At 34.8% G+C, this 16,444-nt stretch overlaps 1 protein-coding gene and 1 long non-coding RNA gene across 2 annotated transcripts; one reads left to right on the top strand and one right to left on the bottom strand.

Moving 5' to 3' along the window:
- The first annotated feature begins 5,050 nt into the window (after nucleotides 1-5,050).
- On the top strand, nucleotides 5,051-6,584 carry LOC148764512 (uncharacterized). Its single transcript, XR_016028665.1, has 2 exons — nucleotides 5,051-5,305; nucleotides 5,433-6,584. It is a non-coding gene; the product is annotated as an uncharacterized LOC148764512 (long non-coding RNA).
- Nucleotides 6,585-7,230: 646 nt separating this feature from the next.
- Nucleotides 7,231-11,498, bottom strand: LOC18612057 (arginine N-methyltransferase, putative (DUF688)). The gene is given in 6 exon segments (XM_007048640.3): nucleotides 7,231-7,605; nucleotides 7,706-7,719; nucleotides 7,721-8,818; nucleotides 8,939-9,989; nucleotides 11,103-11,189; nucleotides 11,343-11,498. Coding segments are annotated over 4 exon segments (2,307 nt in total). The 5' UTR covers nucleotides 9,968-9,989; nucleotides 11,103-11,189; nucleotides 11,343-11,498; the 3' UTR covers nucleotides 7,231-7,439.
- Between the last annotated feature and the right edge of the window lie 4,946 nt (nucleotides 11,499-16,444).

Raw genomic sequence — 16,444 nt, 5'->3', positions numbered from 1 at the left:
TGCGGAATTATCTCTAAAGAATTGCCCAAGATCTAACCCAATCAATAGAATAAAGAAAGAAAGAAATCAAGCACACCCACAAAAACACAAGAATTTACGTGGTTCAGTCTTTTGATGACCTACGTCTACGGGTACAACAACAGAGAAAAATTCACTAAGAGAAAAATCAGGAGATTACAAGAACAGTCTCAAACTCATAACCCTTATCCCACGTACACCTAAATCACTCTCTCTAAATCTAGGTGATTATTATTCTTTAACCCATAGGGTCCTTTTATAGTATCAAATACAATAACCTTATCCTAATATAATTAGGAATCTTATCCTAATAGAATTAGGAATTGTTATTCTAATCTAACTAGATTTAAAGACTATTTTGTAAGGTATACTAATTTAATTAGAATTAAACAATCCTAATTAAATCACAATTCAAGACTATTCTAACAAATATCCACCTTAGGCTTGAATTCACCAAGCTCCACCTTACGAACCAATCTCTGTCGACACCGCCACTGCCCCAATGGGCCTCAAGCACTACGAACACCGATCAAGTTCAAGCAATGCTTGAACTTTATCCCAGAAACTGACTTAGTTAGCATATCTGCCGGATTTTCATCTGTAGCTGTTTTCTTTACTACAATCTCACCTTTAGAAATAATCTTTCGAACGAAGTTACACTTGACTTGGATGTGTTTGGTTCTCTCATGAAACATCTGATTTTTAGTCAAATGTATAGCACTTTGACTATCACAAAACACAACTGTTTGTGTTTGTTCAAAACCAAGATCACTAACCAAGCCTTTAAGCCACAAAGCCTCCTTCACTGCTTCGGTCACAGCCATATATTCAGCTTTAGTTGTAGACAAAGCAACGGTTGATTGAAGAACTGCTTTCCAACTGATTGCAGATCCTGAGAGAGTGAACACATACCCCGTTTGAGATCTTCTACTATCTAGATCACCAGCAAAATCTGAATCGGAGAAGCCAACCACATTACAACTAGTGTTTGCACCTCCTTCATATACTAAGCCAATATCTATAGTGCCTTTTAAATATCGAAAGATCCACTTCACAGCTTACCAATGTCCTTTTCCTGGTTTATCCATGAATCTACTAACCATACTAACAGCATGTGAAATATCAGGCCTAGTACATACCATAGCATACATAATGCTACCCACTGCATTAGCATAAGGAACACGAGTCATGTACTCCTTCTCATCCTCCGTTTGTGGTGATAAACCAGTTGAAAGTTTTAGGTGTAGTCCCAATGGAGTAGTCACAGACTTAGCATCTTGCATTCCAAAACGTTCTAGTACCTTTTGAATGTATTTCTTTTGTGACAAATATAATCTCGACGCTCGTCTATCTCTGACAATTTCCATACCCAATATTTTCTTTGCATCACCTAAGTCTTTCATCTCAAACTCACCACTAAGCTGCTCCTTTAAAACATCAATGTTTGACATACTTTTGGCGGCAATAAGCATGTCATCCACATACAACAACAAATAGATAAACGAATCATCTGGAAGCCTTTTATAGTAGACACAACCATCATGTACACTTTTAGTGTACCCTTGTGCCTCCATGAACATATCAAACCTTTTATACCATTGCTTAGGAGATTGTTTTAAGCCATATAATGACTTTTTAAGTAAACATACACAATCTTCCATACCTGGAACAACGAATCCCTCAGGTTGTTGCATGTAGATCCGCTCTTCAAGCTCACCATGTAAAAACGCTGTTTTGACATCAAGTTGCTCCAACTCAAAGTTAAAATATGCCACTATAGCAAGCAACACGCGGATTGAACTATGCCTCACGACAGGAGAGAATACTTCATTATAGTCAATTCCCTCTCTTTGTGCATACCCTTTTGCCACAAGTCGTGCTTTAAATCTAGCATTTTCAACCCCTAGGATCCCTTCCTTTTTCTTGAAGATCCATTTGCATCCCACAACTTTTTGGCCTTTAGGTGGTTTCACAAGTTCCCATGTTTGATTTCGGTGTAAAGACTCAATCTCCTCATTCATAGCAGTTAGCCATTGAGAAGACTCGATACAAGTAATTGCCTCACGATAAGAGTAAGGCTCATTAGTCTCTACTTCTTCCGCCACAGATAAAACATAAGAATCAAAATCACGCTCCACACAAGTAACAAAATCATCAAACTTCTGAGGAGCTTTTGAAATCCTTCTAGATCTGTCTGTAGCAATGCTTCGTTGTTGTATATGAGGTACTGATTCTTGTTCCTCTTGTGATTCATTTTGGATTTCACTATCATCTTGCACTGTCCCAAGAGCATTGATTTCAAGCTCCACCTGCTTGTCCACTTCTTGGTCTGATGAGATTGCAATTCTAGACTTTATCCCATGAAGTAATGCAGACTCGTCAAAGGTAACATCCCGACTTAACATAAACTTAGGGGATTTCGGATCAGTACACCATAGTCGATAACCTTTTACCCCAGATGCATAGCCTAGGAATATGCACTTCTTTGCCCTCGGCTCAAGCTTACCATCATTTACATGAGCATAAGCAGGACAACCAAATACTCTCAATATAGAGTAATCAGCGGGTTTACCTGACCAAACTTCCTCGGGAGTCTTTAATTCAATTGCAGTTGATGGAAACCGATTTACCAAGTAGCAAGCCATGTTGATAGCTTCTGTCCAGAATACTTTAGATAAACCAGCATTAGAAAGCATGCATCTTGCTCTTTCAACAAGTGTTCTATTCATCCGTTCTGCAATACCGTTTTGTTGTGGTGTTTTGATGACAGTGTGATGTCTAATGATTCCCTCATTCTTGCAGAATATATCAAACTCACCTTTGCAAAATTCCAAATCGTTATCTGTTCGAAAGCGCTTGATCATTTTCCCTGTCTGCTTCTCGATCAATGCCTTCCATTGCAAAAAGGTGGTAAACACTTCACTCATAGCCTTTAGAAGATACGTCCACACCTTTCTTGAAAAATCATCAATAAAGATCCACATGTATAATGATCCACCTTTTAATGCCACCGGAGAAGGATCCCACAAATCTAAATAGATGTAGTTTACTGTACTCCTGGTTTGATGAGTTTTAGTGCTAAATTTCACTCTATGTTGCTCACAGAAATCTAGCTTTCCACTCTTTTGACCACACAGCAAACTACGCTTACTTAGTTTTCTAATCTCTCTCTCTCATATGACCAAATCTCATATTCCATAAACGTGTTACATCATCTTCAGGATCATTAGATGAGACCACAGAAACAGTTTCAATGACCGTGTTTCCCACTAGACAATAAAGGTCACCGGATAACTTGCCCTTCATGATAGTTAAGGCTCCTTTAGATACATTCAAGACACCATCTTGGCCACTATATTTGTAGCCCTTCTTATCTAACAAACTCAAGGATATTAAATTCTTTTTCATGTCAGGGACATGTTTTACCTCAAGTGTTCTTACCATACCATCAAACATCTTGATTCGAATTGTGCCAATCCCAACAACTGAGAGAGAGAAATCATCTCCTAATTGTACAGTGCCCATACCAACAGATTGATAAGTTGTAAACCAATCACGCCTAGGACATATATGAAAGCAACAAGCCGAATCCAAGATCCATGTATCCATCATGTTACAATTAGTAATTGCAAGAACATTATCAGTTTCCTCAAAAGTATCAAAGTCATCTCCAACCACGTTTGCAGTATTCTCAGACTTATTGAACTTTTCATCATCCTTGAATTTGGTACAGTCTTGACGAAAATGCCCTTTCTGACCACAATTCCAGCAAGTTTTCTCTTTTGCTCTAGATTTACCTTTTCTGTCTAAGCCTTTCTCTTTACCTCTACCTCTATTTACAACCAAACCTTCTGCTTGATTTTCATTCCGAATACCACCAACTTTCTTCTTTAATTCCTTGAAATTTAAAGATGCCCTTACATCCTCGAAAGTGAGAGTGTCTCGGCCGTATAGTATAGTATCCACGAAATTTTCATACGATGGAGGCAAAGAACATAAAAGAATTAGGGCTAAGTCTTCATCCTCAATTTTAACATCAATATTCTTTAAATCAAGAATAAATCTATTAAATTCATCAATGTGGGTATTAACGGACGTACCTTCACTCATCTTGAGAGTATACAATCGTTGCTTCATATAAAGTCGATTCGTCAAGAACTTGGTCATATAAATACTTTCGAGTTTAAACCACACTGCAGCAGCAGATTCTTCATCCGTGACTTCTCTTAGCACCTCATCAGACAAAGCAAGGAGAATAGCACTATGTGCTTTTTCCATAAGGTCATCTTTCTCACCATCAGATAAATTCGAGGGAAGATGTTCTTTTTCCTTCAGTGCCTTCAACAGTCCTTGTTGCACTAGCAATGCGCGCATCTTAACACGCCACAGGCTGAAATCGTTTCTTCCATTAAACTTTTCAATCTGATACTTGGTCGACGAAGTTGTCATAGCGAGATTCAGATTGACCCAAGACCTTGAAGCTCTGATACCAATTCTTGTACCAGTTTGTTGGGAAATTGCGGAATTATCTCTAAAGAATTGCCCAAGATCTAACCCAATCAATAGAATAAAGAAAGAAAGAAATCAAGCACACCCACAAGAACACAAGAATTTACGTGGTTCAGTCTTTTGATGACCTACGTCCACGGGCACAACAACAGAGAAAAATTCACTAAGAGAAAAATCAGGAGATTACAAGAACAGTCTCAAACTCATAACCCTTATCCCACGTACACCTAAATCACTCTCTCTAAATCTAGGTGATTATTATTCTTTAACCCATAGGGTCCTTTTATAGTATCAAATACAATAACCTTATCCTAATATAATTAGGAATCTTATCCTAATAGAATTAGGAATTGTTATTCTAATCTAACTAGATTTAAAGACTATTTTGTAAGGTATACTAATTTAATTAGAATTAAACAATCCTAATTAAATCACAATTCAAGACTATCCTAACATTCTCTGATGCATTAATAAAATTCTGATGATCATTGTGGTCTTTTGTTTTTTATTAAATCAAATGGAAGATTGAATCTTTTGAACAAGAAGAAGCACTGCAATAAACCTTTTAAATATAAATCACTCAGTAAGGGAACTCCAGGGAACACCACACTTGCATATAATGACACGTTTGAAACTGTGATGGCCTTTGGCTGAAAAGTTATCTTGAGAGTGAGTGATGTTCAAAACCAGTGAATTCTCTGCTAAGGAATGAACCTGGTCAACTTGACCTTTTCTCCAGCTTATTCATATCTAAGGTCCTGTTTCTTGCCACAAAAAGGTTTGCTTTTCAAGAATTAGAAGTTTACTTCACCTTTGACATCATTAAATTGATTATTTTCCTTGTTGTGCATAATTAACTCATTGAAAGAAGTAACCTGAATTGGTATTCTATTGGTTATCTGCAGAAGGAATCCTATTTGTTATGCCATTGTTGGGTGTATACGCCAGAGATTCCAGAAAGGAGTAAGCACTGGAGGTACTTTGTTGGGTGTATATGCCAGATGCCAGATTCCGTTATTGGGCGTATACTGTTGCTTAGGCAGTGTTAATGACCAAGTTTTGGCTGAATAACCAAGGCTTGTGGTCCTCTATCCGTAGGTGTTTGATTTGGCTGGACTTGGATTTTGAGTCTAATGGTGCTTAGTTGGCCGTTACCGGTCTGGAGCTCAGGGCCATTGTGGAGGGAGTTGATTCACGACCCTGAGGGCTCATTAGGCAGTCTGTCCATGCTCGACCCTTTGTGTTGCTCTCGGCTTTTGCGAGATGTTGCCTGCCTCGTTGTGCTGAGTGGTCTTTAGGTGCTGCTGGTGCTGTTTTTCTTCTGGTATCCTCTGCTGTCCTTTGCGGTTGTCTTTCATGCTGGGGAGAGCAGGAAGCTTTTCGAGGATTTTTGGTGTTGCAATGGAATTTCGTTGATGTTTTTTGGACCACTTCAAGTCGATATACCTGTTGTATAGTTTTGGTTGATTTTCCTTGGCGCCATTAAGTGTTGGTTAAGGGCTCCCTTTTTGGATTGATGCTGCTTTGAGCTTGATAAACAGATCATCGTTTTTGTATCTGACTCGAACGTTGTTGTGCTTTCAAAGCTAGTTGCTCTATGCCAACATGAGTCTTCTACCTATATGGTTCAAGACTCACCATTGCATTCTAGCTGCGAGTTTATAAATCAACCACTCTTCAAAAAAAAAAAACCAAGTTTTTCCTATTTCAGCGTCACCTTTCTGCAGACTAGGAACTGGCATTTAAGTTTGCAGCTTAGATTTCTGATGAGTTATGGTCAAGTCATTTTGTCCCAAGGGTTGTATTTAAGCTGAGTTCTTTCAACCTGATTCCAATTTGTCCTGCTCAACTTGAAGCCTTGAACAATGCCTGGATCTTGAATTAGCTAGAATTGGTAGAACACAGCGGTACTTTGCTTGTGTGACAGGACCAAACATTCTGCATCATTTTGTAGTTAAACTGTAGTTTCTGGGAATTCTATATAATCTGTAGCCTCCGTATTTCTGGGAATTTAATGTTATCAATATCAGCTACTTATAATTTGCCGGTGTACCCAATTCTTCTGTGCAATTATCTGAAAGCAAGCAGAAGGGAAAGAAACTTCAATACACAACAAAATCCTTAACAGTGAAAATCATCCTTTTTTTGTCTTTTTGAAGGAGTTTCTTGTGACCTTAGTTTTGCAAACGCAATTTAATTTGAAAATTTTTGTTTTTGTTCGTTTTTTTTTTTCATAATATAATGTTTCTGAACATGGCTAGCTAGCTTAAATAAATCATTTCATGGATTATTACTGACTGGTTTTACTGTTATTTATGAAGAGCTACTGGAATCCAGCTGCAACTGGGGCCTCTTTGAGAATTTCAGTTGCATGAGCCAGATAAGAAGTAATTCGATATTAAAGAATTTTTTGAAAAAAAAAGTTACAAAAAATTAAGTATTATTTCATTTGTATTAAATTGAATGTTAACTTTCTCTTTTTTTCCGTCAAATATTATAATTTAATGAATAAATAAATCTTTAAAAATAAGTTTTGAATTATCTTAAATTTAAAACTTTTAAATCTTATTCTTTTGAAATTTTAATTCATAGAAATTTATGATAAAAGTTGGTTAAATTGGAACCAAAAAAACTAAGCAAAGTGGGCATATAATACTGTTTTTAAATAACAAAAAACTATAATGAATGAATAGATAATAATAATTAATAGTGTAAACCATTTTTCTCCTATTATTGCAAATAAGAGGAGAAAGCTCCCGAATTCCTTTACAAAAGAATCAAAACACAGGATTATTGGACCTATATCTATATACTCAATGAACTAATTGATGTGATTTACAAGAAATTACAACTGTAGCTTCTTATTTCAGTGTGATAATGGAAATGTTGATTTACACTTTTACAGCTTTCCATTATATACCGAGAGCATCTGTAGAGAAAACTTTTGAAAGGGGATTTAAGGTATCTTTCTGCATCCATAAACCCATTAAAACAATGGATCCAACCATAGCAAATGGCTGAGCCTGCCGACTCAAAGTCTTTGTACTTCTAAGCTTCGGGTATTGCCGGAAGTTGCTCCTGATACATGAGGAATTAGATAATAAAGGTAAGAACCACTCAATCCAATAACGGTAAACATAAACAAAGAAGGTATGAACTAAGAAGCTACGGAACTTACCTCAGAAAACCGCAAATGGCCATGATGTACATTAGAAGATCGAACAATGGTTTCCCACTTGGGATCACTAGAGGGAGCAAGGGAGGCCTGAGTTCCACTGTAGTTACAGGTAGCGAGACAAGACCGTGAAGATGAATTCCTCGAGGAAACAGTGGGCAAGGTGCGCTTTAACCAAGACTCTGATGGAGCTTTTGGTAAAGGTGGGGCAAGAGGAAGTTTTGAGTAGCTGCCATGAGAACTTTCCTGGTTACTTGATTTCTTTTGCAGATGACTTTCTAAACCAATCTTTCTACGGCCGCCTACTTTTGATTTTGTTAATGTAATAGAGTCCTGTACGAGACCATGAGAAGTTTCTCGATAACTTAATTTAACGTGCAGTTGGCTTTCCATATCATCCTTTTTGTTGTCGGTCACATTTAGGCTTGTCAATTTACAAGAATCCTTAATCAAATCTTGATCCCTTCTGGAACCACTTGTTGCATCCAATTCCATCTCAGGAGCATATTTTTCAGAAGGAAACAGGGAATATGAATCCACAGACTCCAAGCTTTTACGCTGCACTATCACCTTATCATCAACCACGCAATTCAAGTGCTTGATATCCTGTAACAAAGAATCTACTGAAGGAGTCTCCTCCACTTTCCCAGGTTTAACTACAATCTCAGAATCATCCTCCATGCCTTGAGCTGTCTTGGTAGCTGAAAAATATGGATTGGTTGATATTACCTTGTGTACAGAATCTACATAAAGAGTTTTCTCAACCACAGGGCTGTCTAAACCTGATTCCTGATATTTACTCTGGAGGGCCAGTAATTCTTGAAAATTGTTGCTTCCTTTTTTAAGCGGATCAATGCTACTAACCCCATAATTTTTAGCTTTTTCCGGAATACCAAGAAACCCTTTTTCTTGATGGACCAACTGGGAAATTTGACTAGGATAGGATGATACAACATTACCCTGCAAATGCCTGGACAGAGATGCTGCATCCGGATTCTGACAATCACTCCTATAACTCATATGGCTAGATCCACTCTTTAGATTATTCTTATCTTCAATTAGCTCTTCTGTTCGAGATATACGTGTGAAGCCTTTCTCTGTAGCAGCCTTGGCATACTGCAGAAACAGAAAAGAAGCCAATATTTAGCTTATAAATGGAAAGCAAAAGAAGGGTAAGGAAACCGTGGTTCGATTTAGACAACCATATTATACAGGAGGAGAAATGAAAATAGGTACCTCGCTTTCAGTTTCATTGCCAGATCTTAAATATGAGGATTTAGCCTGTCTTCTACGAACAGAGTGGGCTGGTTTCGCCGGTTTCTGAGCCTGAATTTTCATCCCTGGTACCGGGTTCAAAAGGCAGAAGGAACTTTTAAGCAAGAACTGAGGAAATAAGCCACAAACTTTTGCTGAAGAGTTTTGAGACCCGCTATAATCATCTTCACCTTCACTTTCTTCCAACCAATCATCTTGTGCGTGATTTGGGAACTTGTTTGGGCTGGACACATAAAGTGGTTGCTGCTTATCCACAATGACTACCTTCTTTACCTGTCTCTGTGGCTCTCGTGCTACAGGTTGCTTCCTAGAAGCGTACGGAGGTATTTCTGATGCTACTGCCTTTGCCGCAGGCAAAAAACGACCCATCATGAAATCCCGAGTTTGCGGATCTGTTGTGAAGATCCCAGATGGTTTGATCTCAGGACCATCGAACCCACTCACACCACTAATACTACAGTTCAAGAAGAATGACTCTGTTCGTGAAAATGTATCAAGCGCATCTACATATGCCTCATCACTATCCTTTGAACCAGAGCTCCCTGTCTCCTCCATATCTCCACTGGAACTCTCGTATTTAGTTTCATTCCTCTTCAAAGATGAAACTTTTTGAGAACAGGAAGGGACAGTTCCTGTTTGAGATGGAGTAAATGTTTTACCGTTGAACCCTTTTCTTGAAGAATGCTGCTTATCATTCAAAATCCTCCCAGGTGGAAGCCTTGGGGCAAGCAGAGGCTGTTCAAGAGCCTGAGCTTGTGAATTGCTTTCTTCCTTTGGTCGTCCTGGGGTTTTCTCCCATACAAATGGAACTGTTCCAGGATTTCTTACTGGTCCTGATTTCAATTCTGATTTGTAAATGGGCGGACGGAGTATCTTGGGGAGTGAAGTATCAGTTTTCTTTTTGCACTCAGAATCAGATGCCGCTCCTGGTGATGTGAAACGCCTCACAGAGAGAAGTGGCTGATTAAAATCCAGTTGTTTGTCTTCCATCAAATTCTTTAGCAAAATAGATCTGCTCATGTGCCATCAAATCAAATCCAAACGAACAATATTGAAGAATATAACAGGAAGAAAGAAAGAAGCTGAACATTACTATGATTTGAATTTTTATTCAAAAGTAGCAAACAATGGGAACAGCTAACGTCAAACAACAGGCATAACACAGATTAGATGAGCAGGGTAGCAGCATTTACATATCAGCAAATCAAGCAGTATTCTTTATTTTCACAACAAATGAAGCTGCTAATTGTCACTGAAACCCAATGAAATAAGGGTAATACTAGATTTTTACTTGACTGCTAAACGGAAAACTTCTTCTGGAAATTTCAAAGCTATGAATAAGACTGAAGGAAGCAAAAGATCTTTTCCTCGCTTTCTGCGCAACTAAGTCAATAACATCTGCTTAATTTGTTCTAATTGCAAAACCCAAAAAGTTATATCTTGCTCCCATTGATCCTACCAACAAGGTTTTATGCTCAGTTTCACTGTTCAGAAAAGGCAGGAAGAAAACCGATGAAAATTACATTTCTAGATCATCATAATCCGCAAATGACAAATACTTCAATGCAATAGAAGCCACTGTAACTATTTTCCAAGTTTCCTTTCACATTTTTTCCGGTTTTGCCAGAACGGCATAACCCCAAATAGACAAACGCTAAAAACAGAGGAATGCTAAAGCTTAATCTAAAACTTGAATATACTAAAAAGACGACAGCTATGCAGCTCATAACCACAGTATATGGGCAGCAGCATTCTACTTATCAGCAAATCCGGCATTAACAAGAATTTATTTCAAACAAGATAAATCTTGTCAAATAAACAAAGAAAAAACAATTCAAAACGAAAAGTTTCCCCTGCATTTCCATATCTGCCAGAAAAATTTAAAACAAGAAACTATCAACTTGAGATTCAGATTTCTTACTGAAACTAAATTTGTTCAAGAAATGAGCAACGCCTCAAATTTGAGAGAGCAAGAAACTAAAATCTCTATATGAAACACGATAAATAGAGATGTTTTTCTTTTTCAAACTTCTTTTCTTTCTTTCTAGTAATTGAAATTCCAACAACCACCCAACACAGAATTGATTACAAATACTAGAGAAAAAGAAACAATTAAGAAAAGTACCTTTATGATATGATGAAGGAAAAATTGCAGAAGACAACCCAGCTCCTTTCTTGGAAAAGATTGCGAGAGAGAGAGAGAGAGAGCCGCCTAATCAATGATTAATTAAAAGAGAGAGAGAGAGAGAGAAAGAAAGAAAGAATCAATGCTTAGTAGCAATAACAAGAAAAAATATTGAAAAGAAAGAGAGAAAGAATAAAGAAGAGAAGAGAAGAATAAATTTGTTTGTACGCTTGTGCTTACTTGAGGGTGTGGAGGAGAAAGAAACAGCCTTCACCCGCCCATAATGGCAACTCAATTTACTCCACTATTCTTTTTCTTTCCATATACAATCTTCGACTTCACCATCGGAATTCCACTTCTTTCTACTTGAAATCTAAATTCAAAAACTTTAGTAAATTATAATCGACTAGTACTTTTTTTATTATTTTTATCGAAATTATCAAAAAGAAAAACCTTTTTGTGCTGTTTAAGTGTCACTTGTTTTTTGGATCATGTGAGAAGAAGCTATCAAGAAGGAAAGAGAGAGTGAGTGAGGTGTCGAATGCAACTGTTGAAGTCGTAGTCACACATACACACCCCATTTACTCATTGGGAATGTTAAGGTGTGAAATCCATGGCAAAAGTCAGAACCGACGCCCCTCCCATATTTTTCCATTTTATTTTTGGGTTTGGGGGCCTATCTTGAATTGGTTGGGTAGCACTAGCAGCCAGCAGTCCTTTTGTTTTGAACAAGCTAGACAATTTACAGTTACCGTAAAATTTCTTCGCATGTCCTCCATATGCCAAGATCTAAATAGTTTGGGATAATACGTGGCTCTATGACTTTCTCTCTTTCTAGATTTTTTTCTTCTTATGAAACTTACTGAACAACGGAAAAGGTAATGATTTTTTAACTTCATGTATGAACTGGAACATGAATTAGAAAGAAATTGCATCCATAAATGGTAATTTAAAACTCAAGGGATGATGACATTAGTCTAATAATAATGGCCCCTAAATACAGATATTCTCCTTTCTTTTAGGTGAAATTTGGAAAGAAGGAGATTCAGAGTCCCACAAAATCCATTTTTAAATGGGTCATAATTAAACACAAATTCTCTGCAAAAAATTTGTAAACAAACACAAGATGACAATAGGAAGGTACGTATCATCAAGATGATGGAAGGAGGGGCTAAAATTTTGGTCTCAAGTTGCATCACGTGTTTGTACTGATCCAAACAAGTTGCAATAATGAAGAGAGTTAAATCGTTCCCCAGCGAAGAAGCTTTGTCAGGGCTAGCTTTGAATGCTTCAATGGGGGAAAAGAATAGATTCTTTGTATTATGAGAGCGGGGCCTATAATAGAATAATCAAGTGCTGTGAAGTTGTAATAAGTAATACTTTATAATTTTTTTTCTCCTTCTTTAATTATCGATAAATCAATAACAATTTTTTATTTGTAGATCCTCCACGTCAGGACACCTTCCATGCACGTGGACCAAGACTTATTACAGATCACCTACTCACTTTGGTATTGGTTGTTCGATATTAGCTTATAGATATTATTAGTTGTATGACTTAAAATTAATATTAATATTTTTTTCCTTTTTTTCTTTATATTTTTGAAGCTTGGACCACATATATCTTTTATCTTCCTACTATTTTTTTATCATAGAGTCTCATGATTATTATCCTTTTTTCCAATGAATCAAAGGAAGTCCTAAAAATCCTTTTTCAGCCTAATTGCCCATATTCTTATCCACAACTTTAGACACTCAAAATAGACAGGCTTATGCTCAGTTAGTATATGTCTAATTAGAACAGACAGCAAGCCTTAAATAAGCACACATTTTGGTGCAATTCTTGCCTTTCGTACCATAATTGCTTGATTTTTAAGGAAATCTCCGTTAATTTCCTTGAACAAAGAAAAGCAGTCATGACATTCTAACTTGGCTTATCACTTTCTCCAATGTCGCGACGCGTTTTCCAGCCACCGGCGCAGGATCAACTTCCATAAATGAGTGAAGCCATCGTCTATGACTATGCTCCCAACGGAGTTTTATCTCTTTCATTTTTTTTCTTTCGCTCAAGAATTTTTTTCATATATAAATTTAATTAAATTCCGTTTGATTAATTATGACAAAGTTTTAACGATTTAATAAGTATGAATAAAATTTTGTTTAAAGTATTACTTTTAATTAATTGGCTCTATTATTGGATTTCTCTTCATTTTGTCATTTTTTAATTTCAGTTTTTATTTAATTACTTTTAATTAAAAAAATGTCACAAGTTTATGTAAAAAGTCTTCCCTAAGTGTCTTGTTGGCTTTCAATGGCATTACGCATATCTTCATGTGATAAACAGTGAGTGTAGTGGCTCCTACGGTAAAATTTTTAGCTGCATTTTCTGTTCAATGTCGCGCGTCTATCTATCCATCCAAGAAAATTTAATGATATATAGTTAGTTAAATTATCACTATCATGAAAATGATATTATGATGTTACGTCTGGATGTTCTTTCCTGCCGTACACTGCAGAGGGATAAGAGCAGATCAAGAAGACCTGGGAAACAAAGGAAAAATATAGGATGGGTATACACATTGATGCAGTCAATATTTTATATTTGAGAGAATGAAAATAATATTTATAAAGTAATTATATTAAAGGTTTAATATTTATAAAAATAAAAGTAAAATTATAAAACTTGAAAAAAATAAAAAAAAATTAAAATTTTTGAAGGGCGGGACCCTAGTAGCCCCTGTCCCTCTGCCTCTACAGTCGAGACCAAGTTGCATTAGCAAACCCAAAGCCAAGGAAATAAACACAGGATAAGGAAATGCTTTACTTTCTATATTAATTAAAAGTTAAAGTAAACTTCTTTAAAATTAGCATCTATATTAATTTCTATTTTAGTTGGGTATATGACAAACTAACGAAAAGAAATTCTTATATTTACTTACCATGAGCACTTCGAGATCTCAGTCGTCAATTATGTAGAAATAAACAAAGTTATAAAATAAGTTGATGGATAGAATTGCTTAATCAAAATTGAATAACATTCGATAGAAATAATTATATTGGATGGACACCAAATCGGTCAAGAACCAATTAACCTTTTGATTAAACCAGTCCAAATTCAATTGGATAGTATTGAATTTGAACTGATTTTAATCAATTTAATTATTATTTAATAATTAAAAAAATGCTTGCAAGTGGCAGGATTCTTATCCTTTTGACCTTTAAGGCTTCAATTAATGTCTTCATCATTTAGTTAAAATTCTGTGTTAACTATTCACCGTATATAATGCACATTAAATGCCAAACCATATACTTTTAATTGTGAATTTAATAATGCAATATGATAAGTTAGATCAATTGAACCAAAACCTAATCCCTCATCGATTCAACAATCAGTCTGGTTATTAAAATATTGATTAAGGTATGACTTTCACTAAAAGAAGAGAATGTGTCCCATCAACTAGTGAGGCAAAGTATCTAAAGATGTTTTAAATATTTGATATTGTTGTGAAAAAAATGTTATAATAAGTTAAAATGTAAATTAAAATTAAGGATTTAAATAAGTTGTTATTATCCGATAATATAAGGTTTGAATACTCGATATTCGGTTATGGAGTGAATTTGAATTAGGTTTTCAATAATTAATTTAAGTTCAAGTAAATTTTAAATATCACTTTTAAGATACTTTAAACTCAAACCTAATTATACATATATATATATATATTAATATTACATATAATGTTTAAAAAATTTATAATTTGTGAAATTTAAACTTTTATCCTTCCTACCTTTAATATAAAGTTTACCATTTCAACCAACTTTTTTTTTAATATAACCTTTATCATCTTAACCAACCTTTTTTTATATATTAATAAATCTAAAATTATTTTTATATAATTTTTAGTTATTTAAATTGTTGTTTGAGTTATTTAATCGAATATTTAAAAAATTCAAATAATTAATGAGTAGTTATATATTATTAGAGTTCAATTTTGAAAAGTGTTTTGCGATTTTATTCAAGTTTTAAAAAGGTTTGGCCACCTTTTTAACTAAACAGATTATGAGTCAAATATTTTTAAAAAAGTGGATACCTTACCTATTTGTATCATAATTAAAACATAAACTTTTTTAATGGTAATACTATCATGAGAGGTAGTTTTTTTTGTAACCTCTAAATAATTAATATAAATTATGCTTTAAAAAAAACATAATGCTCAATAAAATTTTTAAATTATTTTTAAAAATTCAAACAAATTCTTATTTTTTATTACATTCAATCAAGCTTTTATATTTTTATTTTAGATTACATAAGCTCTTGTTACTATTGATTGACTAATTGTCATTAGTCAAAATACTATTTGTCATTTTATATTCACATGACACTAATATGATATTGATGTGAAATGTGAAAAATGTCATTTGACTATATGATCATATCAAATTAACATGACATATCATTATCAATTATAATATGTCAATATGCAATGTATCATATTATTATCAGTTATAATACATCGACATTATTATTATTAATTATGATATATTAGTATGTCATGTCAGTACCATGTGATATAATATGATAAATGACTTTTTGATTATGTCCATAATTAGTTATAAAGATTTATTTAATTTAAAATAAAAATAAAAAAATTTATTTATGTTAAAATAAAAATATAAGAGGTTAATTGAATGTAATATAAATATAAAAATTTATTTAAAATTTTTAATTAATTTAAGAGTTTTTTAAAATATTATATATAAAAAAAAATTTTGATAAGGGAGCACAAAAACCACCTTCATCGGTCAACACGTTCAATGGGGCTTTTGTGCTCCACCGCCAAAATGTGTAGTTATTTCGAATCATCAGTAGCCTTTTTGTTCAAAAGTCACTTTCAACCAAAATGCTAAATGCAGCTTTAACCAGGTAATGGAGTCGTACACGTTCAATAGAATAATGGGCTAGATCATTTTAATTACCTCTCAGAACTTGATTTTTCAAGTTTATAATTGACTTTAATTAGACTGATCATTGCATCATAATTTCTCTTAAATAGTGTTACTTCCTATTGTTTAAGAGATTTTAAGTTTTTCTTTTTTTGTTTTAAGTAGTATCCACTGTCCACGGTGAATGAATATGAGGCCCAACAGCACTGTTTGAATTCCAGTAGAAGGCTGAGATCTGCTTTTAAAGCAAAGATACATTAAGAATCATTGCATTGTACTCCACGCATAAAACGATAACGTTTTAAGTAACATGACTTGCTTGGCCAGAATATAAGACTTTGGAGCATTAGATGCACTTCCAACATGACTTTCATTAAACGTTTGATAAAATGCGATTTCAAG

This window comes from Theobroma cacao, chromosome 1 (assembly GCF_053813885.1).
Source record: "Theobroma cacao isolate CCN51 chromosome 1, ASM5381388v1, whole genome shotgun sequence".
NCBI classification, from domain to species: domain Eukaryota; kingdom Viridiplantae; phylum Streptophyta; class Magnoliopsida; order Malvales; family Malvaceae; genus Theobroma; species Theobroma cacao.
The sequence above is the reverse complement of the archived record's forward strand: the minus strand, read 5'-3'. Positions and strand labels throughout refer to the sequence as shown.